At 39.2% G+C, this 24,581-nt stretch overlaps 7 protein-coding genes across 10 annotated transcripts; 4 read left to right on the top strand and 3 right to left on the bottom strand.

The window, feature by feature from the left end:
- The first annotated feature begins 20 nt into the window (after positions 1 to 20).
- LOC108600718 (FACT complex subunit spt16) lies at positions 21 to 4,673 on the top strand. Of its 2 annotated transcripts, XM_017988454.2 has the most exons (9): positions 21 to 176; positions 403 to 666; positions 732 to 1,031; positions 1,100 to 2,280; positions 2,338 to 3,204; positions 3,265 to 3,530; positions 3,589 to 3,733; positions 3,878 to 3,988; positions 4,445 to 4,673. In XM_017988454.2, the coding sequence occupies exons 1-9, from the start codon at positions 108 to 110 to the stop codon at positions 4,602 to 4,604; spliced, it is 3,363 nt and encodes a 1,120-aa protein (XP_017843943.1). In that variant the 5' UTR covers positions 21 to 107; the 3' UTR covers positions 4,605 to 4,673. The 2 variants fall into 2 exon arrangements, with proteins under 2 accessions (XP_017843943.1, XP_017843944.1); XM_017988455.2 differs by lacking the exon at positions 3,878 to 3,988.
- Positions 4,674 to 4,758: 85 nt separating this feature from the next.
- On the bottom strand, positions 4,759 to 6,464 carry LOC108600719. The gene is made up of 2 exons (XM_017988457.2): positions 6,274 to 6,464; positions 4,759 to 6,193 (listed from the first exon to the last, which is right to left on the bottom strand). The coding sequence occupies exons 1-2, from the start codon at positions 6,317 to 6,319 to the stop codon at positions 4,818 to 4,820; spliced, it is 1,422 nt and encodes a 473-aa protein (XP_017843946.1). The 5' UTR covers positions 6,320 to 6,464; the 3' UTR covers positions 4,759 to 4,817.
- A 2,028-nt stretch (positions 6,465 to 8,492) lies between these two features.
- On the bottom strand, positions 8,493 to 9,971 carry LOC108599018. The gene is made up of 2 exons (XM_017985798.1): positions 9,790 to 9,971; positions 8,493 to 8,901 (listed from the first exon to the last, which is right to left on the bottom strand). The coding sequence occupies exons 1-2, from the start codon at positions 9,969 to 9,971 to the stop codon at positions 8,550 to 8,552; spliced, it is 534 nt and encodes a 177-aa protein (XP_017841287.1). The 3' UTR covers positions 8,493 to 8,549.
- Positions 9,972 to 10,509: 538 nt separating this feature from the next.
- LOC108598467 (HBS1-like protein) lies at positions 10,510 to 12,653 on the top strand. Its single transcript, XM_017985112.2, has 2 exons — positions 10,510 to 10,665; positions 10,720 to 12,653. Exons 1-2 carry the CDS (start codon positions 10,614 to 10,616, stop codon positions 12,642 to 12,644), a joined length of 1,977 nt encoding a protein of 658 aa, XP_017840601.1. The 5' UTR covers positions 10,510 to 10,613; the 3' UTR covers positions 12,645 to 12,653.
- Positions 12,654 to 12,823: 170 nt separating this feature from the next.
- LOC108598598 (ras-related protein Rap1) lies at positions 12,824 to 14,381 on the top strand. Its single transcript, XM_017985292.2, has one exon. The coding sequence runs from the start codon at positions 13,670 to 13,672 to the stop codon at positions 14,222 to 14,224; it is 555 nt and encodes a 184-aa protein (XP_017840781.1). The 5' UTR covers positions 12,824 to 13,669; the 3' UTR covers positions 14,225 to 14,381.
- Positions 14,382 to 14,892: 511 nt separating this feature from the next.
- On the bottom strand, positions 14,893 to 17,586 carry LOC108598443 (CUE domain-containing protein 1). Of its 3 annotated transcripts, none has more exons than XM_017985078.2 (2): positions 17,351 to 17,586; positions 14,893 to 17,234 (listed from the first exon to the last, which is right to left on the bottom strand). In XM_017985078.2, exons 1-2 carry the CDS (start codon positions 17,513 to 17,515, stop codon positions 16,548 to 16,550), a joined length of 852 nt encoding a protein of 283 aa, XP_017840567.1. In that variant the 5' UTR covers positions 17,516 to 17,586; the 3' UTR covers positions 14,893 to 16,547. The 3 variants fall into 3 exon arrangements, with proteins under 3 accessions (XP_017840567.1, XP_017840565.1, XP_017840568.1); XM_017985076.2 differs by having other exon boundaries at positions 14,893 to 17,279; positions 17,351 to 17,585; XM_017985079.2 differs by having other exon boundaries at positions 14,893 to 17,231; positions 17,351 to 17,585.
- Positions 17,587 to 19,708: 2,122 nt separating this feature from the next.
- On the top strand, positions 19,709 to 22,794 carry LOC108598915 (maker646). Its single transcript, XM_017985678.2, has 5 exons — positions 19,709 to 19,855; positions 21,984 to 22,140; positions 22,198 to 22,390; positions 22,543 to 22,560; positions 22,644 to 22,794. Exons 2-5 carry the CDS (start codon positions 21,997 to 21,999, stop codon positions 22,718 to 22,720), a joined length of 432 nt encoding a protein of 143 aa, XP_017841167.1. The 5' UTR covers positions 19,709 to 19,855; positions 21,984 to 21,996; the 3' UTR covers positions 22,721 to 22,794.
- The last annotated feature ends 1,787 nt before the right edge of the window (positions 22,795 to 24,581 follow it).

The raw sequence follows: 24,581 nt of genomic DNA, 5'->3' as shown, positions 1-24,581 counted from the left end.
ATTTTTTTTGCAAAAAAAAGTCTGTCGGAATTTGCAAAATAGATGCGTTTATTTATTTAAAAGTTCGTGTAGTCTTAGAACGAGTCAATAACAATTAAACAAATAGCATGTCGAGCTTTGTGTTGGATAAAGAGGCTTTCGTACGGCGAATAAAGCGTCTGTACACAGAGTGGAAGGTAAGTCTGCCGGGGACTTATTGAGGCAGTGATTCCACCCGGTGCGCACATTTTAATTTTGCCGACATTGATCATGACTTTTTTTTGTAAATAATTGTCATTGGCAAATATTATGAAATCAGCTGAACATCAAAACTAATAATAAATTAAGCGTAGCCTCAAGTTAGGTTAGACCGCGTGAACAAAATAATGAGTCTGATATTTTCATACTTCGAATGTTCAACAGACGCCCAACATTGACCACGATGATGCACTGAGTAATCTGGACTGTATTATGAGCGTTGTTGGTGTGGATGAAGATGTTATCTATTCAAAGTCTATGGCGCTGCAGCTCTGGCTACTTGGATATGAACTGACGGACACAATATCCGTGTTTGCCTCGGATGTGATCTATTTTTTGACTAGCAAGAAAAAAATAGAGTTTCTTAAGCAAGTCCAGTCCATTACTGAGGAGGGTGTGCCAGAGATAAAGCTACTTGTGCGAGATCGTGTAAGTATTATAACGCCTTATGCTTATAAGAGCACTGACAACTATCAATACTATATGTTCAATAGAATGATAAGGATCAGGCCAATTTTGGAAAGCTCATAAAAACCATACAGGACTCGCACAAAGGCAAACGTCTTGGTGTTTTTATCAAAGATGCATTCGCGGGCGAATTCTGCGAGTCTTGGAAAAAGATGCTCACGGCTGCCAACTTTGAGCATGTGGACATAAGCGTGACAATTGCATATTTGATGTGCCCTAAGGATGAAACCGAAATAAACAATATACGTAAAGCGTCATTGGCTTCAATGGAAGTGTTTAACAAATATCTAAAGGATGAAATAATGGACATTATTGATTCTGATAGGGTATGAATTTGATTTTAATAAGACTTATGTCGCATATTATGGACTAATGATGGCTATTTTGTTTTCAGAAAGTAAAGCACACAAAACTCTCAGATGGCTGCGAGGCGGCCATTGGCGAAAAAAAGTATACTAGCGGCTTGGATCCTAGATTACTTGATATGGCGTATCCACCCATCATACAATCAGGTGGCGCCTACAGCTTGAAGTTTTCAGCTGCTGCAGATAAGAACAATTTGCACTTTGGTGTGATCGTCTGCTCACTAGGTGCTCGCTATAAATCCTATTGCTCCAATATTTCGCGCACGTTTTTAGTGAATCCCACAGAGACCATGCAGGAGAACTACACGTTTCTGGTAAATGTTCAAGAAGAAATACTCAAACTGCTTGTGCCAGGAGCCAAGCTGTGTGAAGTTTATGAGAAATCTCTGGCCTATGTGAAGAAAGAAAAACCCAACATGGTGGATAATTTGACCAAGAGCTTTGGCTTTGCCATGGGTCTGGAGTTTCGAGAAAACTCCGTTGTTATTGGACCCAAGTGCAAGGCGCTTATTGAAAAGAACATGGTTTTTAATTTGCATGTGGGCATCTCCAATTTAATCAATTCCGATGCAGCCGATAAGGAAGGCAAAACCTATGCGCTGTTTGTAGGTGACACTGTGCTAGTGGGTGAACAATCGCCGGCTAGTATAATGACGCCATCTAAGAAGAAAATCAAGAATGTTGGCATCTTCATCAAGGACGATGATGACGAGGAGGAGGATGTCGATGATAAGAAGGCATCCAAAGGAGATCAGGGCACTGAAATTTTAGGACGCAGCAAACGCAATGCTGTGCTGGACTCCAAGCTCCGGAACGAGATTAACACTGAGGAGAAGCGCAAAGAGCATCAACGGGAGCTGGCTAAGCAGTTAAATGAGCGCGCACGCGAACGTCTTGCCAAGCAGGGTAATTCTAAGGAAGTGGAGAAGGTGCGCAAAAATACAGTCTCCTACAAGTCCATGAGTCAAATACCACGCGAACCCGAAGTCAAGGAGCTTAAGCTTTATGTTGACAAGAAATATGAAACGGTCATAATGCCCGTGTTTGGCATACAGGTGCCTTTCCATATATCCACCATTAAGAACATTTCACAATCTGTGGAGGGCGAATACACATATTTGCGCATAAACTTTTTTCATCCAGGCGCCACCATGGGCCGCAACGAGGGCGGTCTCTATCCACAACCGGAGGCCACATTTGTCAAGGAAGTGTAAGTAATTTGACTTTCTTTAAGTAACGGGACACTAATCAAATTATTTAATTGCAGCACTTATCGCAGCTCGAATTTAAAGGAACATGGTGAGATATCCGCACCTTCAGCCAATCTGAATAATGCCTTTAGGCTGATTAAGGAGGTGCAGAAACGCTTTAAAACACGTGAGGCCGAGGAGCGTGAAAAGGAAGATTTAGTTAAGCAAGATACGCTCATCCTGTCGCAAAACAAGGGCAATCCCAAGCTCAAGGATCTGTATATAAGGCCAAATATTGTGACCAAGCGCATGACTGGCAGCCTGGAGGCGCATACCAATGGATTCCGCTATATATCTGTGCGCGGCGACAAGGTGGATATCCTTTACAACAACATCAAGAGCGCATTTTTCCAACCTTGCGATGGTGAAATGATTATTTTGCTGCACTTTCATCTCAAATACGCAATTATGTTCGGCAAGAAAAAGCATGTAGACGTGCAATTCTACACTGAGGTCGGCGAGATAACAACAGATCTGGGCAAGCATCAGCATATGCACGATCGCGATGACTTGGCCGCCGAGCAGGCAGAGCGTGAGTTGCGTCATAAGCTTAAAACTGCATTTAAGAGCTTTTGCGAGAAGGTCGAAGCCATGACTAAAGCACAGGTGGAGTTTGATACGCCATTCCGTGAGTTGGGCTTTCCTGGAGCGCCCTTCCGTAGCACAGTCACACTCCAGCCCACGTCAGGATCATTGGTCAATCTTACCGAGTGGCCGCCATTTGTCATCACGTTGGATGATGTGGAGCTGGTGCACTTTGAGCGCGTTCAGTTCCATTTGCGCAACTTTGATATGATATTCGTATTTAAGGAGTATATCAAGAAGGTCGCCATGGTGAATGCCATACCCATGAACATGTTGGATCACGTTAAAGAGTGGCTAAAGTAAGTTGACCAATTCAGTTTTTAAAGCTAAATATTTATCTATGTATTTCATTATTACAGCTCTTGCGACATACGTTATTCAGAGGGTGTTCAATCACTCAACTGGCAAAAGATTATGAAAACCATAACTGATGATCCAGAGGGATTCTTTGAGCAAGGCGGCTGGACATTTTTGGATCCTGAATCTGGCAGCGAGGCTGAAAATGAATCCGCCGAATCTGAAGAGGATGAGGCCTACAATCCCACTGATGCCGAGTCAGATGATGAGTCCGATGAAGATTCGGAGTACTCCGAGGCTTCTGAAGATGAAAGCGATGATAGCGAAGGTAGCTAAAAGTACAAGTGCACAAACACGTTTTACTCACCGCACTTATGTTGTATTAGATCTTGGTTCGGATGAGGAATCTGGCAAAGACTGGTCTGACCTGGAGCGCGAGGCGGCTGAAGAAGATCGCAACAATGATTATCCTGTTGACGATAAGCGCAATGGCAAATTTGATGCAAAGAAGCACAAGGGTTCAAAGCACAGGTAAGCTGAGAATAACTTGCTTATATTTTCCAGATATGTAAATCCTAAAAAGCCATTTACAAAAATACAAAACTTCTACCTCTTCTATTTATTTATTTATATTTATCTCAATTAATATCTATTACGCATTTCGCACACACACAGTCGTCGCGAGCGTGAGGAGCAGCGATCGTCGCACAGTAAAAAACATAAGTCAAACTCCTCCTCTTCTTCACATTTAAAATCCTCCAGCTCCAAACATGGCAGCTCATCTAGGTTTGTTAACGTAATTCAGCACACACACACACACACACACACACACACACACACAGTCACACACACACACTAGCACACAGTCACACACACAGCAACACCACACACACATAAAAACGCATACACAGACACAAACACACAGAATATGAATATTAATGCTCACGCACACACTCATAAATACATTTGATTTATAAAAAAATTAACAAATTAACAGTAAATTGATCTGGCAAATTGGTTGTAAATTGGTTTCGAAAGGCATATTATATAAAGTAGTTTAAGAAAGAAAATGGGCAAAGCTTCAAGTAATAAAGGAGCCATTGGAATCTTGTAAAATACTTCATTATTTATGCCAAATTTACTCTTTTCTAAATTCTAAGCTTGCTGTACAAATTCTTCGCAACTATTAACTTTTAAGCTAAATCAAATAATTCTAATATGATTCTCAAACTTATTTTATAGCCCATCGAAGTCGTCCAAGGACAAGTATCACAATCGGGACAAGCATCATTCCTCCTCGTCGTCGGGACACAAACATAACAGCAGCAAAGATAAGGATCGCAAGCGCTCGCGTGAAGACAGTCGAGACAACGGTCACAAGTCAAAGAAGTCGCGACACTAAGCACTCGAAGAAACTAAATACCTTACGTTAGGTTGTCTATTAACTTTTTTCACAACTGTCCAGTAGAATTTTAATTAATCACAATTGTGTGTTCTCACACTGTCATTAATTATCCCGCGCCCTCACACTACAAATGTTTGATTACACACACAAATAATTAAAATAATGCGTATATTTGTCTGTAATAAAGTAAAACTGTAAGACCATATTGTGCTATTTGTTCCAACTACCCAGCAGATGACGAAAGGTGTGCACCTCGTTGCTGTCCCTACGGCGACGCGGGTGTTGATGATAGTGTTGCTCTTGCTGTTGAAGAGTGGGACTGCGGCTGCTGACAGCGGCCACACTGCTGCGCCTGCGTGTGGCATCAAACATGTTGCGTGTCTTGTTGATGGGATAGCGCATTTTATTTTTTAGCCAGGTGGTAAAGGCTCGCTCATTATCCTGCATCTTCTTCAGCTCCTGCTCGTTGCGGTTTAGGGTTTGCTCCATGGCGCAGCGCTGTTTGCGTCGTGCTTGCTGATCCCGCTGCAGCAATTGTTGCTCGCTCAGGCCGTATTCGGACATGTAGCCCGTATATCTGGGCAGCTTGTCCTGCAGCGCATGGCGATGCTCACAGCATATCTTGTAGTTCAGTTTGACATCCGGCACAGCTGTCTGCTCAGCTGGCGCTTTGGGCGTGGCACGTCGCCGAAAGCTGAAGAAATTTTTAGTTTTTATGTGGCTTGGGGACACACTAAGCTGCTTTTCAGTTTGTTCATCGCTTTTATAGTAAATGCTGCGCTTGTTAAGTTCAAAATTTTTGGGTATATAGCTGGCTACGATAATAGACAAGTCATCGTCTTCGGTATCTTCCTGGCCATTAGCTCTTGGCACATCCGTCAGCTGGTTTAGCTTGGCCTGCTCGTCGGCATCCAGCGTCTTGTATAGACTCTTATAGGCCTGTTGAAGCTTAAGTCGCGCCTCGTTCAAAGTGCGCTCTTCGTCCTGCTCTTCGCCATCGGAGTCTAGATTTAATAAATTAGTTAAGCTCTTCTGGTCCGATTCACCCTCCTCGGGTTGCTCGAAATGGCAATCAAAAGTATTTTGACGCTCCAGACGCTGCTGGGGCTGTACTGTCGTCACCATAGGCTCATCCTCGCCAGAAAAGTCCTCGTCCTCATACAAAAGGCTTGCTTCTGGCTCTATTGGCGTTGGCGTTGGCATCGTTTCCATCACGCTTAGATCGAAAATCTCTTCACAAATTTCATCTTCACTCTCCTGGTGTTTATTCATTTCTGTGGGATCCTCCTGTGGCTGTGGTTTGTCGCCAGGCTCCTCTTCTGCTATAGCTTCAATTCGTGTGCACTCTGTAAGCTTAAGCTGAGCTAGCTGCTGTAAGAGCTCCTCTGGTGGACTGCTAATGGGCGGGGCCTGCTCAGTTACCTGCGTTGCAGGCTCGTAGTTTTCCAGATTTAGCGCAAAGGTCACCTTGCGATTGTTGCTATTGACAGTGGCAGTTGCATCAGCATCGTCCTCCGCGGCAAACAGCTCCTTGTTGGCCTCCTTGATTTTGTCCACAATGTTGTACTCGTTAACAGGCTTCAGGACTGCATGGTAATCCAATAAAAGCGACATGATTAGGCTACTGTGTGTAACGTTCACGTTATAACTATGGCAAATTACTTACAATAGACCTCGCAATCCTCGTCTGACTCTGGCTCCTGTTCGTACATCTCTGCGCGCTTCGATTTGTGATATGCGTATTTTTAGAATTTAGCTATGTCGCTGGCGAAAACTTTCCATTTCGTGTCATGGAACGCTTTGTGCCTAGCCGAGGCATAGACACATAGCTTCAGCCCCAAAGTGGCGACCATTAGAGTCTAATGAACTTGGTAAATTTATGCGTCAAGCTGTTGCCAGGCTAGCTTTGATTGCCGGTGTTTGATCGATGCCAGGTGACAATTTATCTTCCCCCAGCAACAAAACAGCCACAACAACAACCAAAACTAGAGTAATAACAAGCATTTTATTTTTTGGCTCTTAGTTTCATGAATTTTATTTCTTACGTCTTACTTGGCTAACCACATTTAAAGCTTAATCATCGAATTGTTCAAAGATAAATATAAAACATAGGCTATAAAAGTAGCATAATATTCAATACAAGTAAACATCATATATAACTATATACCGTGAACTCAACATCCGCTTAAAAATCACATCATTTTTATAGAGTAGACTTTTAGGCGCTGTAGCGTTTGTTCCTGAAAGTCAGCAATACACTTGGATTTAGAAACTGGAGCTGAGCAATGTGACATCGTTTAGTCTATATAGAGTATATTCTACTTAAGTGTATTGAGCATTTTATTGGCCAATTGATTTGTCATCAGAGCTAAAACTTATAGCTAACCGAATAAAACAATGAACAGTGCTCTCATTTTCACATTCGCTCCAATACCACAGAAACGTTTACTTTGTTTTAATAAATATTAATTTTACTAAGCAGATTTTTCCACTGAAGTAAGTTGCAGAACAATGTATGGAATTACTTTGAAAGTGTAATTGAAAACCGTTATAGAACTAAAGAGAATGGTAAAATATGCGCACTGATGAACATTTAATTTCTAAATGATTGAAGCCCATGTGGCGTGGTGGATGAGATTGTATAATGAATGGGAATTGCGTGGAATGTTATCTCCCAAGTTTTGCTAAGTAAACAAAAATAATAAAAATCACGTTCAATTGAACTTGACTAAAATGATAAAGTACTTTAATTATCGCAATTGATATTCAACGTAATTTTAAATAACAAAAAGTATCAGAATGTCAAAATTATTAATTCGCATAATAAACAACAATAAAAAATTACAGCAAAAAATTTATAATTTTACAATTCCTTTTAAGTATAGCATTATAATCATATTTTTAAGCTTGTTAAATTGTTTTTTTTTTGTTTTTTGTTTATTTTAGTACATACAACCATATTCAGCAATGCTTAAAAGAATAGAGCATTAAAAACTAAACCGCGATGCGTGTAAAAAATATATACAATTATATATATATCGTGTAAATAAGATTTGTTGTGTTGGGTGAGATGCAAATGTAATCAGTTGATGACTGTGTATAATTTTAAATAGTTAATTTCATTTGAGGACGGGCATATTGGAGAGGTTTGAACCAAATCATATATATATATATGCAATATACTAGAGCGCCTGAATTTTTATAGCTAACTCACACGTCCACATATATATATATATAATATAATATTTAATATAATATATAATTGCATAATATCAGCGCTTCAGTTAATATCACTAACAGAGATTGTTTTGGTTTTTGTTAACTTTTTAAAGTGTGTATTCGTCATTACAAATTTGTAAATAATATTTAGGCAATGTACTATGAACTAATTGTTTAAGGCGCGCTCCTTGGCAGACGCTCGCTAATCATATACATGTATACGTATAAGTTAATATAAGTATATAGATTCGTGTTCGAAAATCGTAAAACAGTTGCTATTCTCGATTTTTTTTGTTATGTTATTATAATCTGTTTTTGGTGCAATCAAATTTCAATAAATTACATTTGTATTTTTAACACTAACGCGCTTTTAACATGTAGCATCATATACAAAGTCTTTCGTTTTTTTTTCTTGTTTTTAAACCAATTTTGAATGTGTGTGACCGTGCGCGTTTATACGTATTTTTTGCACTTTTGAGGGTATACCAAACATTTGTATAAATAAGAATATGTAACAAAAATACATGCATACATTAGAGCTAGGATTCGAAATTTAGACACACACGCACACACATAACAAAAGTATTAAACGCTAAACGAGAATTTTAGTAATTATTATATATAGAAAAAATAAATTTATATATAAATATATATATTTATAGACAGAGTTTGCTGATTCTATTGGATCAACCAATGCTTTGCACATTGCATTTCTCTGTTTGCTTATGTAAACAAAGGCAAGTGATAAAAGTCAAACCCTCGATAACCTTTGGCCGCCAACCAAATATAGACTACATGATAGGCCCCCGGTATAAAGCAGATGAGTCCAGCCACAAAGAATACAACCCCTTGTGATGTATTATTTGGATTGGCAATGGCAAATGTGCCCATCACAAAGAGTCCAGTGCCAACGACCAACAGAGTAAACGCGGCCAAGACTGTTCGCCAGTTTTCACGCACCTTCGGGTGTCGCCAGCAATACGTGTTGGTCTCATCCGTAGGTAGATTGCCGTATTCCTGTATGAGTGAATCGCTGTCCCGCGATGTAGTGTCTTCGGCATATTTGTTGTAACCCCTACAAATTGACAAAGGAAACAATGGAATAAATAAATATATGGTTATTGCCAGATTTGCATACTATACATATATGTATATATCTTCATATGTGTTCGTTTGAATATCTGTTTGCGTGTGTGCGCATTACTCAATTACATGGAAGCTGTACAAGTGCAGTTGCCGCTGCTGATACGACCGCAAACGAAGGCCAGACACGAGCTTGCAAAACTCTTCAAGGAATGTTGAAATTTATGCGCAATATTTTTTTTTTACAATTGAATGCCAAATTAGGCTCTGGGATGCCAAGTGAGACGTCCAAGCTTGATGTTGTTGCTGGTGTTGCTGTCTTTGTTGTCTACTTAAATCGCCATAATTACGCCGTTGCCAGGCGGCATGCCATGCATGCATAATGGAAACACTACATAGGGCAAGGTGAATAGAGGAGCTGAAGATATTGTAAATGTTGTCTGAATGAAAGAAACACGCACGCGCTTTTAGCACTGCAGTTAACTCAAGTGCCCCAACACACACAGACACACAATCAAACTTGAAATGTATGCAAATGTCGGACAAGCGTTTCCGGCACTGGGAAGTAACAGAAGCGCCCAAAATATAACGACTAATAGAAAAGATAAGGGCCATCGACCGAAACATTGACTGCAACAGCTGGCACAAAGTTCATGCGTCTTTAAATTGATAACAAGATTTCAGTGACAAGCATACACACAAAGCGCAATTTTGTACAACTTGTTATTAAGAAATTCTAGCTTTGGGTACACAATCTCTTCCTGCTAGTGAATCATGCTAAACGACCAAAATGGTGTCAGCAACTGTCTCAGAACAGCTTCCCACGCATCAGCAACAGCGCTATGCACAGATTAGCAGGCGTACTTGTTTTGGCACTTACTTGGGATCCTGTATGCGTATGGATACATCTTCGGTGGAGCGACCTTGTTTCGAGCCGCCACTGGTCATTCCACCACGCATTGGCGTGGATATGACTGTTGAGCCATAGACACGTATCGCTTCTTCTTCCTCCTCTTCGAATGCGTCGTGTATGGAGAAGCCTCTTGTGCCGTTGTTGTACATGTTTGTGGTTGTTGGTTTGCTGCTGTCTTGCTTTCTTGTTGTTGTTGTTTCTGTTATTGTTTGCTGGCGATTGCACGTATGTGAGCTGTTTTAGTTTAATTCACTAGCAAACACCATTGAACGCTTATTACAACATTGTCTATATTTTATGATACATTCAACTCAGTGATATTAACCTCTTTTTAGTTGGTTTGTAACTATTTTCACTGTTTTTCTTAATATTTTACGCGACACAAAAGATAGTCCGATAGACAGTCCGATATACTTAAAATTTAACATTGCACTTAACAGTCATACCCATTGCTGCTAGCTACCGATAACCAATAGTAGCTAACAGTTGGATATGGTTTTCGTTTCCCTCAATTTATCTATATATTTCAATAGAAAATTTTGTAAATAAATAGATGTAAAATAAAAATTATTATTATTTTCACAGTTCTTAATCTGACATGAAAATGGTTAAATGGTTCTTAAATAATTGAAATGTTAATTAACAGAAGCCTAAACAAGATGAAAGCAGGTTGGCAGCTTCACTCACAAGTGCTTTGCAATTTGACGAAATTCTACTTTGATTTATCAATCCAAAATATTGCGAAATAAATTATAGACTCCGTTGGTGCTTAAGTTTATAGGGCCAACAAGATGTCGCGCCACAGAATAGTACGCGGCATGGACTACAGCGATGAATATGACGGTTACAACGATATTTATGGCCATTCCGTAGATGACGATTGCGTTTCGCCCACAGATCAACAGTGGCTCTTCGACAGGACTGGAGCACGCGGCCAACAGAGCATCTCGGCATTTATAAGCAAAAACAAAGATATACAAGAGGAAGCAGAGCAGGGCGATGATGATGATGAAGACGAGGCATACCGAAAAGCCAGGCGCGATTCTGAAAGTTTTCAGATGCCTGAGCTGACTGATCTAGATCAGGCAAAGCTAAGCTCATGTGTGGACGAGGTGCGCAGTGTAGTCGGAGACTCAGTTTCGGAGCGTCGGATAGTGGAGACTACCATGCGCTTTGACTACAACATACAGAAAATACTGGATGAGATACTGAATGAGGAAACAAACAAGATAGAGAGGGAAAAACAGTTTCCAAAGCCGAAGATAAGCGCTAATATCAACAAGGTTACTACTGTAGTTACTACACCAAAAACACCACTCAAAGTTACACTGGCAACCCAAAAGGAACCGAAGAGGGGCTTTGAAATAGCCTCGCCTAAAGTGCCTGGCTCTCCTGTTGTATCTGGTCGCAACACGCCTGTGGATATAGGTGTAGGCGGAGACGACGCAGGACGCAGTGCCACATCTATCTTTAAGGTATCCAAGGATCAGGCACACCGAAACGCGCAGCAGCTATATGAACAGGAGCGCTCCTCCCAAAAGAGTCATATGCACATGATAGTCATTGGACATGTGGACGCAGGAAAAAGCACGTTAATGGGTCACCTGCTGTACGATACGGGCAATGTGTCGCAGCGCGTCATGCACAAGCACGAACAGGAATCCAAGAAACTCGGAAAGCAAAGCTTTATGTATGCCTGGGTATTAGACGAGACTGGTGAGGAACGTGCACGTGGTATTACCATGGATGTCGGTCAATCACGTATTGAAACAAAGTCAAAAATAGTCACATTGCTAGACGCTCCTGGTCATAAAGACTTTATACCAAACATGATATCTGGTGCAACACAGGCAGATGTGGCGCTGCTTGTGGTAGATGCCACGCGAGGAGAGTTCGAGTCTGGCTTCGAACTGGGTGGACAGACGCGAGAACATGCTATATTGGTGCGCTCGCTAGGCGTTAACCAGTTAGGCGTGGTCATCAATAAGCTGGACACTGTGGGTTGGTCCAACGAACGCTTCACGGAGATTGTCAACAAGCTAAAATCCTTCCTTAAACAGGCTGGCTTCAAGGAGTCAGATGTTAGCTTTACGCCCTGCTCTGGGCTAACCGGCGAGAATCTCACCAAACCCGCACAGGAACCTGCTCTCAAGGCCTGGTACGGCGAGGGTCCACATTTGTTGGATATCATTGATCACTTCAAGGTGCCAGAACGCGCCATTGATCGGCCACTGCGACTGTCTGTATCGGATATTTACAAGGGCACCGGGTCTGGTTTCTGCATATCTGGTCGGATAGAGACCGGTGCATTGTGTCTCAACGACAAGGTGCTGGTAGGCGCTAGCCGCGAACAGGCTCAAGTGAAATCACTTTCAATGGATGAACTGTCGCAGACGAGTGTTTTTGCTGGAGATCAGATTTCTGTTACGCTAGCCGGCGTCGATATAAACAACATCACGGTTGGCTGCATCATATGTGATCCACAAATGCCCATACCGGTAACTACACGCTTCCAGTGTCGAATTATCGTTTTCAATGTGAAGGTGCCAATAACAATGGGTTATCCAGTCCTCCTGCATCATCAGTCACTCATCGAACCCGCTGTGGTCTGCAAATTAACTGCATCTATTCACAAGAGCACCGGTGAGGTTGTTAAGAAAAAGCCGCGCTGTTTGGGAAATAACTCGTGCGCATTGGTGGAACTAGAGACATCGCGCCCAATCTGCATCGAGCGCTATGCCGACTTCAAGGAGCTAGGACGCATTATGCTGAGGGTTTCCGGTGTCACAATAGCCGCTGGCATGGTGACAAAGATTCGTTAAGACAGAGCTTGCCTTTATATATATATAATTAATTATATATATTTATATATATATATATATTATATATAAATTTGTACGAAATTTTAGTTAGTCTGTTATTTTCGTTTATTTTGTAAATAAAAACGTAAGCGCTAAGTGCAACACTGTGTCATCTAGCGCAAATTTATCGATATATATCGACAATCCTAATAAAAAAAATGAATCATACACATGTTGAGGGTTGATTTTATGCTGAGTGAAAAAGTGCTGTAAATTCCTAAAAACAGCGTACCAAAATCAAGAACCAAAACGAAACAAAGCGAATTTATAGTGCTGCTTAAAAACCAAAAGAAAACTATTGCTTTCTTACTTTCCACTGTGCTCGCTCGGTATAAACGGAAGTTGAAGCGGCAGAGAGGCGGCAGCGCTAGTGCTACAGTTATTTCTTTTATCGCAAGCTAAAGCAACAATTTGACGACAAAAGCAAAACGAAACGCACGCTCGCACCTTTACTACCTGAGCGGAGAGAGAGAGAGCGACAGTGCGAGAGTAAGAGCAGCAAGCACACAAACACACATAAAAGCATATAGAGCTGTTTGTTGGCACAAAGGTTATCACCACAAATAACAAAGAAGAACAGCGACACCACATTAAAAATAACTAAAACCTAAAAGTTAATTGCACGAACTGCAACTGCAACCCAGAAGCAATCGCCGAACAACGCCTAAAATAAGTGATTTTTGTGTTTTAAGCACAAGAGAACGGAGAACTGAGAGCCCAACTAGTTGAGAGGGAGTAAAAGAGTGAATGCTGTCGTCGCGTTTAAAATAAACATTTGCACAACAACAAAAACAACAGCAACGGCCCGCAGCAGCATCGACAGAACCACCCGTCTCACCCGCCTACATCAGTAACTACCTGCGCCTTGTTTTAAAATATATTTACTATACGTATACACGTATTCACATACACACACACGTACATATACTTGCTAATCGTCGCCCACATCACAGGCACAGCGGAAGAACAACAACAACAGTAACAAAATGCGTGAGTACAAAATTGTTGTATTGGGCAGCGGAGGAGTGGGCAAATCTGCACTAACGGTGCAATTTGTGCAATGCATTTTTGTGGAGAAATACGATCCCACCATTGAGGACAGTTACCGCAAGCAGGTGGAAGTTGATGGACAGCAATGTATGCTGGAGATTCTGGATACGGCCGGCACGGAACAGTTTACAGCTATGCGAGATCTCTATATGAAGAACGGTCAGGGATTTGTGCTAGTCTATTCGATAACAGCACAGTCGACGTTTAACGATCTCCAGGATCTGCGTGAGCAAATATTGCGTGTAAAGGATACGGACGATGTGCCAATGGTGCTGGTGGGCAACAAGTGCGATCTGGAAGAAGAGCGCGTTGTTGGCAAGGAATTAGGCAAAACTTTGGCAAATCAATTCAATTGCGCCTTCATGGAGACCTCAGCCAAAGCCAAAGTGAATGTTAATGATATTTTCTACGACTTGGTCAGGCAGATTAACAAGAAGTCACCCGAAAAGAAACAAAAGAAACCGAAAAAGACCCTATGTGTTCTGCTATAAGACTTCCAAAACAAAAAAAAATTAAATACAAAAACCAATAAAAACGGAGTAAAGTAAGCAGTAAAGGTAACAAAAAAAAAGCATACAGAGAGCCCAGAAAGAGTAAAGATTGTCAAAATTGCAATAACCTAGAGAGAGCAGGCAACAACAAAAATAACAAAATAAAAAAAATTAACTGACAATGTTTTTAACTGTGCAAAGTTTTTTGTAATTATTACGTACTACTATTACTACTACTATTATTATTATTATTACTACTATACTATTTTTGCTGATTAACAATTATTATAAAATTATATTTGTCGTTCGTTTTTGAGCCGTTTTTTAAAACCACAAAACCAAACAAAAAACATAAAAAAGCATTCGTAACTAAAAACATTCGTATTTATTTTTTTTTCGATTGATTCCCGTCTTTTATACATTTACATATTATATACATGCATACATACAATAAATATACAAAAATACATACATACATATATCTATAATTCCACCATAGAAGTCCCATGACTACACATAAACACAAATGTCGTTGCTCTTAAAATAAAAAAACAAAATCAAATTAAGCTAAACGTAAATCTAAATTTTCAATTGTATGCCTAAATCATAAAAATACCACACATATTTTATAAAAATATTGTATGCAAATGAGATGTCAAAATGTTGCAAACAACCAGAAAAAAATGAAATCCATTTTTAGTAATTAGTTTAAAACAAATTTACAAATAATTGTTTAAAAATGATCAATTTCTGTGTAAGTAAAGGAATCAAATTGCACACATACATGCGTAAGCACACATGCGTAAGCCCATACACATATACACGATTACGCATACACTGACACTCCGGCATGCTCAGAGAGCATGCATCATTTATAATTAAACAATAAACCAATACAAAGAGAGGGAAAGCAAGCGAGAGTTATAGGAAAAGTGCTCTACAGAGCAATGGAAATTTATTCAGTAGAGATAACGATAAAGTTGAATTTTGATTGCAATTGCAATTGTTGCATGTAAAACGATTTAAATCCTGTTATTAAACAATATATAAAATAATACCAACAATCCCAACAAATATATAGCATTCAAGCATGAGATTCCGATTCCTTGTCGTCGTCACGTGTCAATGTCAATCCAAAACGAAAGTAGATTTACAAAGTGGTGAAGTAGAAGGAAATATATAAAAAAGAGAATAAATAAAAGAGTATTGCATTGATAAACATTTATAAATTAGCTGTAACAGATACGAGTAACCAATATGCCCTTAAATAAAAGTCAAAACACACAAAACATACATAAACACAATGATGAAAAACCAACGGTACTCCGTAATAAATGTATTATGTTTATAAAAAATAAAAAGCAAAAAAATTTAAAAGCAAAAACAAAATAAAAATTAAATAAATTCATGTAAAATGTTGTGCATTTTATTTACACAAATGTTGAAATGAAACGAGATTCGGGAAGACTTAAGCTTGTTTATATCCACAAACGTCAGTTTGTCGCCGTTTCCTTAATGCTGGGCGTGGATTTGAACGCAAATAATAAATGCATTTAGTTTTGAAATAATTATCTGTATTTTGTTTTACTTGGAATACGAGTACAATAGATCTTTAAATATGTATGTTTTTTATAATACATGTACAATTACAATCAATTAGTTGGTTAGCTCTTGTCCATATGTGTATATAATAAGTATGGATAGAGAGTAGAAGCCAAGCACTGGCGATATTTATGTGTTAATATTCAAATTTCAGTTAATGGGGGACGTCACATGCGAATATTTTAAGATTCATCAGATTACTATAAATAAACATTTTTGAGTTGACTAGTTTTGCGTTAAGCAGTGCTCTAATAACTTTAGTTTGCTTTAAATTTTGTTTCACAATTATCAATTAATGTGTTCAGAATCAGTCCAACATCATGGGTACGGTCATTTAAAATTAATAATAAAACTTAATTATGCTAATTTGGCAACAACGAAAGTGGCGGAGAAAAGACAATAATACAATTTGTTAAAATAATCAAAAATATATATAGTACATTTAGTTAAGAATATTGCACACTTAAATGTGTTTCGGGGGTAAAATTGCACTTTTGGTTATTACACGACATTTAAAACTAGAATCATAATAAGTATATATAATATGCTTTTTGTATGGCGCTATTAAGCATTGCCAAGACATTCTTCGTTGAGATTACTACATGGAACGGGAGTGAGATTGTGACCTTCACTTGGATTTATGGCCAATGAGATAAACTGAGATATTAAGATAAGTATAAGATAACAAACAGTGGAACCCCAGCTAGAAGGAGGCTCCACTTTACTTTCGCAACTGCAATTGACCCTGTTGCTGCTGGGATGGGCTTTGCTGCTGATGACTTGATTGCTGTGTTTGCTGCTGTTGTTGTTGCTGCTGCTGCTGAGCATCCTGATGATGATGATCTTCATCGTCGCTCGGCTCTTCGCGCAATGGCAAGGAATCGATTTGCTTAGCAGTGGTTACCTTTTTATTGCGTTGCCAAGTGAAAACACGAGCCATTTGTAGAAACTTCTTACGCGACATTTTACCCATGTTCTTGAGCCGTTCTTGGAATGGTGCGTCGTCTTCGCCCTTTGCCTTGCCGCTTTGCTCTTTCTCAAGCGCACTCATAAAGTCCTGATTCCAGCGCAGCTGATTCATAAACTCCTCGTTTTGCAGCATCAAGGCAAATTGCTCATCGGGTAGTTCAAAATCCTGCTGTCCAGCAGCAGGTGCTATACGCAAAAATCCAACTGGTAATGCGCCCAACAACGGAGGATTATTCCAGCGACGTGTTGTGCTGCCTTGACTGCGTTTTGTGGGGGTGCTGCTGGCCCCCAAGGGACGTTGTTTGGGTGAGGCGCCTGTGTTGTGTGCTGGCGAAGCGCTTGCTGTGCTCGGTAATGGCAGAGTGTTCAAGCCATCTGGGGTGTCAATCTGGTTACGTCGCAATTCCTTGTCCGGCTCGTTGAGATTGATGAGACTCTGCTGGGGCGACACATTAGCATCCAACTCATTGCGTAGTTTCTCATTCTATCACATGCGATTAGTGTTAGTCAGCCTGTGGTTAGTTTGTTAGTATACAAACACGCTATTGCACTTACCTGATTATCCACAGTCATCGCAAGCAATTGGTCGACGGTTGCATCCACAGCGCCCATATTTGAGCGGAGCACTGCCTCAATGACTTCCCGATCTATATCCGGAAACATTTTTTTGAAGTCGGCCATAGCTTGTGAGAATTCTAGCTGAAGCGTAGATGTAGCCATGGTTTTTAATCTAAATTGCAGTTAGATTTTGTTTTTGTAGTGTTTTGCCCAGTCTTAAAAGAATTAATGTAGTGATGCGTGTTTGGGTCCCGATAAAATGCAAAACATCGATTTAATTACTTACTTTTTCGATACTTATGCCTGGTTCGATAACTTTTTGAGAAACACATGAATGATTTGGCGCGCGCATTTGAATTAGATGAGAATATCAGAATACTGATTGATTGATACTAATAGTGCTTTTTGTAATTATCGAAAAATTATAATTCCCTAACGTTTTTCTTACATTGTAAGCATGCCGCATCGGACCCAAATATATTTCTAGCTTATTCAGCGCAGTCTGCATATGAATCATGCTTCTATTATATGTATGTTTCGATGTTTGTTTATCTGCAGACTGTGCATTGATAGGCAAGTTTGAAATAATAACTGTCAATTAAATCTGATATGCTTTGCTTTTTGTGACACACAAACATTTTTGAGCTTGTAGTATGTGTGCCAGGTATCCTTATCAGAAAGTGCGTGTCTAGCTGATGTAATTGCAGGGGGCGCATTTCCATAGTCAATTGAGTTGTTACCGGCCATTATTTAACTTGTAGCGAGTCTTAATTATAAAATCATAATAAATCAATATCTTGGAGGATTTCTTCGACCTTTTCAACTTTTTTGAAAACACCCAAGATGACCCATGCCAAGATCCTTTACAATACTGCCCTACTACTACGAATTATCCATTTACAATACTTTACAATCATAAAAATTAAATAAACAATTGTATCAGACCAAACATACTAAACTATAAATTAAAAAAAAAATGTAAGCCATATTTCGGTACGTTGTTGGCATTGCTTAAGTTTTATAAACATTATTTTCATTAAATTAATTAATGTTCTTTAAAACATTTCGTTATGAACACTGTGTAGTAAAGAAATCAAAGAATCTCAAATATTTCACATTTTTTATAGTTAAATGATTTAAATTGTTTTTTACTTATTAGCTGCAAAATTATTTATAAGTTTGCTTTTCGTTAAGAGTTTTTTTTTGTGGAAAAATTCAACAAATCTCAAATTTATGATGTAAATTTTGTTAGATATTGCGTCATAAATTCCAATAAATTAGACGACTCACTATTTTATTAACTTAAATTAACCGTCTTGGGAATACTCTTAAATATCACGCCACCTTATGGCCCTAAGATTACGAGAAACCGATTGTTGATTATTTCTAGAGCAAGACCGAATTCGGTATGATTTAAACATCCGTTATGTTTGAGCGACATTGACCTAATTAACATTTAAACATGCAGCTAAATAATTGTGAGTTTATTGACTCTAAGTGGAGAATGGGGGATACTGACCCTTGAAAAGCATTGCCCATAAATTAATAAAAATTTGCCTTGAATGCAAAAGGTTCATGAACCTGCAGAAAGTCCAATTAGTTGTTATAAAAATTATAAAAAAAACCTCTAAGAAACACTAAAAATAGTAAGAATTTGATTATTACAAAGTTCCTGATAGCTTAAATGTCTGAACTCGTATAGCGTATGGCTATAATCTTATAGACACACATTACGTACACTTGATCGTATTTATATAGCTTTATAGCGAACGCCATAAATCTTAGCATTATCGGACGATTTGTCAAAAGCGTGGCACAGCAATCTTTCAGTTTACTGAGAGCAATAATCAGTAAACATTCGTTTATGATTCTCCTGCCAAATCGTAGCACAAGATTAGTTCAAAAGCGACCGAGAAAGCATAAAGTAGTGCTCAAGAGCTTGCAGCTTGTACTACACATATTTATAACTGTAATCGTAGTGTAGTAGTGTAAAGCGCGAAATTCGATTGCCACCAATGACAAAAGTTTGAAGTGCAACAGCGACCACATCATCACACCTACGCCCAACGCGCATCATAGAGCCCGCCCACCGATTTTGCACGCTTTGTTGCTCTGACATACGAAGTTAAAAGTCATCGTCGTCGTCGTTACAATCGTTGTCGCACTTGCTGTTGTTGTTCTTTCTGTAACTACGTGTAATTGTATGCGTAGCGGTGTCTTTGTGTGTGTTATTTGTGGCGTTGGCGCTGTGCTTACTGTACCTGTTGATTTACTCTTTTTCCGTTGGTCTTTAACGCCTGCCAAACGCCTATATAAACAAATGCGCGATACGGACTTGCGTTTATTCTGCAGTGTGACACCTAACGGTTAACAATTCTGGCCAGCGAAAATATTTGAATATTCAAAACGTTAAAAAAAATATTTGGCCAAAAGTCTATAAAGCCATTGATAGGAAAGTGTGCCTATTCTCAGATTGCAAATCGTTTTCAAACTTTTTCAAAGGTAAGTCAAACGAAACACGCGATTACTTGCGCAGTTATCTACATACATAGCCATACGCTTATTCACATTCAATTCACTTCAATCTTGGGTCATATAATGGCGCCTAAGAAAATTTTAATATGCCCATTAATAATCTAGCAAATGTTTATTTTTATTACGAGTAGAATTATCAGCAAGCATTTTCAGAGTGACTTCGAATTGATTTATTGCGATTGCAGTACAGCTATAAATACACACAAACACAGACACATATATATAATTTTCTAAAAATTAACATAGTCGCCTTATCAGCGCAAAATCCAGATTGAAAGGGAATTTGAAATAGAGGGCACTACTCTTTTCAATTGCGTTGCCAATTTCAGACGATTAGAATTGCGATAGTGAGTTAGCTTTAACGAATACTTATTAATGAAGCTGCTCCAAAAAAAAGAGGGCGTGTCGTAGATGCGAGTTATTATAGCAGATAAGAATTGGGTTTTAATATGCTTGTGATACTTTTTTAGCGCGCTGATGACGCACTTGAATTCAAGGAGAAATCGGCAATAGCTTGAACACTGACTACTAAATACCTTGCAGTTTATTTGCTAATTGTTTACAAAATTTCACATTGTTTATTCGTGAAGTGTATTTAGAATTTTTTTTATATTTTTACGTAGCTTGTATGAGATTGAGATTAAGTTAATTGAGATGACGTGGTGTGACGTTTATTCTGGACGCGTCTATCAAAACTTAGTCTAATGGAATTTTTAAATGTTTTTCTACAAAATGTCCCGATTTTCCAAATATTGTCGAATGCATTTCTTTTGAGATAGACGAACTGCCTAGCACCATATCTATGCTGATCTTTTCGGTCAATAATTACACTTAAAGCTACACACGCTTAATGTGGCGTTATGAGGCGTTCGGAGATGTCAGATAAATTCTACAACTGCCCAGCTGCCGAATACTTTGAAGGGTTAGACATAATACCTGTTATTAGTAGTTATAATGTGAGAAACGCTTTGCCCAAATGACGAAGTAGTGGGGCGTGGCAACAGCAGCCTAGCACCTGATGCCTAGAGAGAGAGCGAGTTCAATGGCACTTGTACGCGCCAGACCTTGACTTCGATTTTAAAAATATAAAAAAAACTGTGCTGAATCTGAATCTGGCTAGCCAGGGCAATCAGCATAATCACTTATGTGCTTGCAAATATAAATGTACCTATGTATAGACGCGTATACTAGATGCAGTTGAATATTATCAGCTTGCTGGAGGCATAAAAAATCCGTTTGTTAAAAGTCAAGGTCGCTCGTTAATCATTGAAATCAAACGCGAAGCATGTCAGATTTGTTCACAGTATAAATATATAATATAAAGGTCAGATACGCTGATCAGCTTAACTGCATTAAGCTTAACTGTCACGTGCATGAAGTGTAGCAGTTACAATTTTGCTGTAGAACAGCCCAGTAACAAGCATCTGAGGGAAGGGTAAGAAATTCGTGACAAATGTTAGCCATAAGCTGTTAAACTTTGAACTTTTGCTGCTGCGTATTAACTTGCCTAGACAAACATATTTGAAATGAATGAGCTGCCATTTTTTAAAGCTCAATCTAACCTTTGAAGGTGGCGTTTGGCGTCAGCGTTGAGCATAATTAGGCATTAATATTTCATTGACGGCAATTAGGGCGGTTGGACAACGCGTAATGGACGCGCGCACATGCAGTCGACTGTCCAGGGCCCCTCCCTTTGAGGCAGAGGCATAGCACTTGGGGCTGCTGCTTATTTTTAGCGAGTTATGCGCAGTAGGGTAAAGCTTGAAGTGGCCCATGCTTTAGATTCCTAGAAGAGCGCCTGTGATTGCAACGTGACTGTTTGAAATATCAAACACCTTGAGACTGAAACCCGTTGACAGCGCAAGTTACTTGCGAAATTCTTTATACACATTTCTTTTTGTGCATATTTAAGCTCGTACAACTTTGTGTGCTGTAATAGGAAACCTTTTTGCGTGAGCTCTGGGGGTGGCTCTCTGCTTAATTGTCTTTGGCCCACTTGAAAACAAATCCACCCCAGCTCTCCACCCACTCACATGCATGCAAACAGGCGAGCGTTGTTAACTGAAAAATAAATATGTTGTTGGCTATTTCGCAGTTGACATATAACGATGACGACGGGTGCAAAAACATGCGGTTCTTCTATCGGCCATCATCAGCTGGGCTTAGCCATTGTGCTGCTGTCAATGGCGCTGTTGTTGCCAGCACATGCAGCGTTGTTGCCGCAGGACTTGAGAGCGTACAACGGGGTCCTGGTGAGTGGCAATGCTTAAAGGTCAGTCGGCCAAAAGTTAACCATTGATCCGTTAAAGTATGAGCCAGCACAATTAGCAGCAGTTAGGCCGGATATGGGGCTCGGACGTTTTCCATCACTCAACGTAATGATGATACCTGATTCCGGTTTCTACGAAGGAACACTGATGGACCGCCTCAATCGGATTGCATTGGATGATAAACTCCTTAATGACGTCAACAAACCAGCTTTGGTCAAGAAGAGTGTGCAATGTAAGTTATTCCACAAAAACACATACACCTACACACACACACACAAGCACACAGTTACACTTTGCACGCCTAACATTCATTTTGTATGTTGACTTATTCTATTATTTTATTTTATTTTATATGTTGGTTTCGTCTTAAACGCACATTTGTAGTAAATAGTCCTCAAGACTGTAAGTGTCTGCATGTGGCTGTCCTGGCAACAACAACGATCTGAATTCACTAACATTTTGTTTCTTCTCCCCCATCCAAACAGACATGCAGCCTTGCCTTATGAGGATCTGTAACTTCGGACGCAAGCGCAGCGTCGGCGCCTATGTGCCCTCCAACTAAAGCGCCACGTATTCCATAGTAATAATATTGTGGCACGAAAGAACATTTCCAAATACACACATATAAATATGTTATGTGCATAACAAAGTATTGTTTTAATGGTTCTTAGAGTTGAAATAGAAATATGCATGTCATGACTTATCTAAAAGTATATATAATTGCGTTACGTGCATGTATACTATAAATACTTACTTACTTTATACAAAGAGTATTCCTTGTTAATTTAGTGCAGTATGCCCAAGTTTTGCTTTCGCACCGATTCCGCCAGCTGCATTTGGTTGGTTTTGCTGTGAAAGCTGCAATTAAGTCTAGCGTTGGATATCAACAGCTCGTCATAGTATTAAGTTTAATTACACACACCTACAGAAATTATATAATATTGTTATATTTAAGGGCTTATCTACAAACTATTTATTTAACTAATACTACTATTTATTGAAAATGTTATAATTGTATATTCTGTTATTTTTTAACAAACTGCAATTTACAATTTGTTTTGAAAATATATAAAATAAATAAATACATTTGGCAAACCGCTGAGAATTATGCAAGCGCAAGCTATGTTTTAAAATGAGTTATCTAATTTTGGATTGTTTATATAGGTACGGCTCACTTATGAGCAACTAGTAACTTCATTGGTTACCGTTCAACAGTTAATACTCAAAAGTCAATTCATCAACATGCGCCTACTTTGTTTCTTATTCTAAACAATAATTTCGAATGCGAATTTTTAAACAAACCTTCGAGTTCTGCAATATTTAGCATTGGTTAATATACTGATTTAATGATGAATTCATTAAATGGCAATAAATTGTCATTGAAAATAGCTAAATACTTATATATAAGTAAATGTTATGATACGGTTTATGAAGAATTCAAGTATCGCCTAAAAGTTGAAAAACAACTTTTTAGAGTAATATTTTATTTAAAAATACAGGCTTAAAAGCATGCAACAGTTTTTTAAACTTGATAGTGTTTTGTTTATTTGTGTGCTGCTCTAATGAGTTTCCAGTTGGCAATGACGGTAAACGAACTAAGTGTTATAGAGAGTATGCCAGTTGATAAATCCAGAACTTAAATAATAATTTGGTTGTATAATTTGTGGCTTGGACACTAAAATGCGACTTAATTTTGTACGGCTATAAAGTAAAATAATAAAAGTAAGCTACAAATACTCGAATTTTAAGCATCCATGATGAATTTTTATAACTGCGACTGCAACATAAAAGTAACTATAATAACAAGTCGACGCCTTTGCTTTTAAATTATGTCGTGCATTCTTAATGCCAGTGCTCACGCGTTCAGCTCCAATTCTGTCAGCTAATCTCGATCGACTCCGGGTCGCAGCTTAAAGGCCAAGTGCCACTGCAATTTGTACAAGCGCTGGGCGTTCAGTGTGGAGCACCGTTTGCGGAATTGACTACGGGATATGAGAAATTGAAATCGATCGATCGGCGTCGGGCGCGCTTAGCTTTATGCATAATGTCATGGTGTTGCCCGTTAGTCATAAAAACCGAACACGCTGTCTGAGCAGTTAGCAGTCAACACTTGGAACGCCCAAACAGAGCTCGCTCTGCTTTGGCTGTTTGGTGGGAAAATGTAAACAGCTGGCTCGCGGTTCTTGGCCCCGCCTGTCAGTTCGCTCCATGACGCAGTTGAAGTTGACCGTTCGCCAACGCCGCCGCTTTCGACCTTCGGCAATGCTTCACATTTTAATGCGCTGTTAACGTGCTTACACAAATGCAATTTTGTTAAGCCAGCGCTTCAAAGACTTGGCAACAGTTCAGCGCAGTTCAGTTTAGTGTGATTCATAGAACTTAGAGACTAGTGGAGACTTATGCAAATTCTAGCAAATCGTTAA

The sequence above is a fragment of the Drosophila busckii genome, chromosome 3L, assembly GCF_011750605.1.
Source record: "Drosophila busckii strain San Diego stock center, stock number 13000-0081.31 chromosome 3L, ASM1175060v1, whole genome shotgun sequence".
NCBI classification, from domain to species: domain Eukaryota; kingdom Metazoa; phylum Arthropoda; class Insecta; order Diptera; family Drosophilidae; genus Drosophila; species Drosophila busckii.
This window is presented reverse-complemented; position numbering and strand designations above follow the sequence as displayed.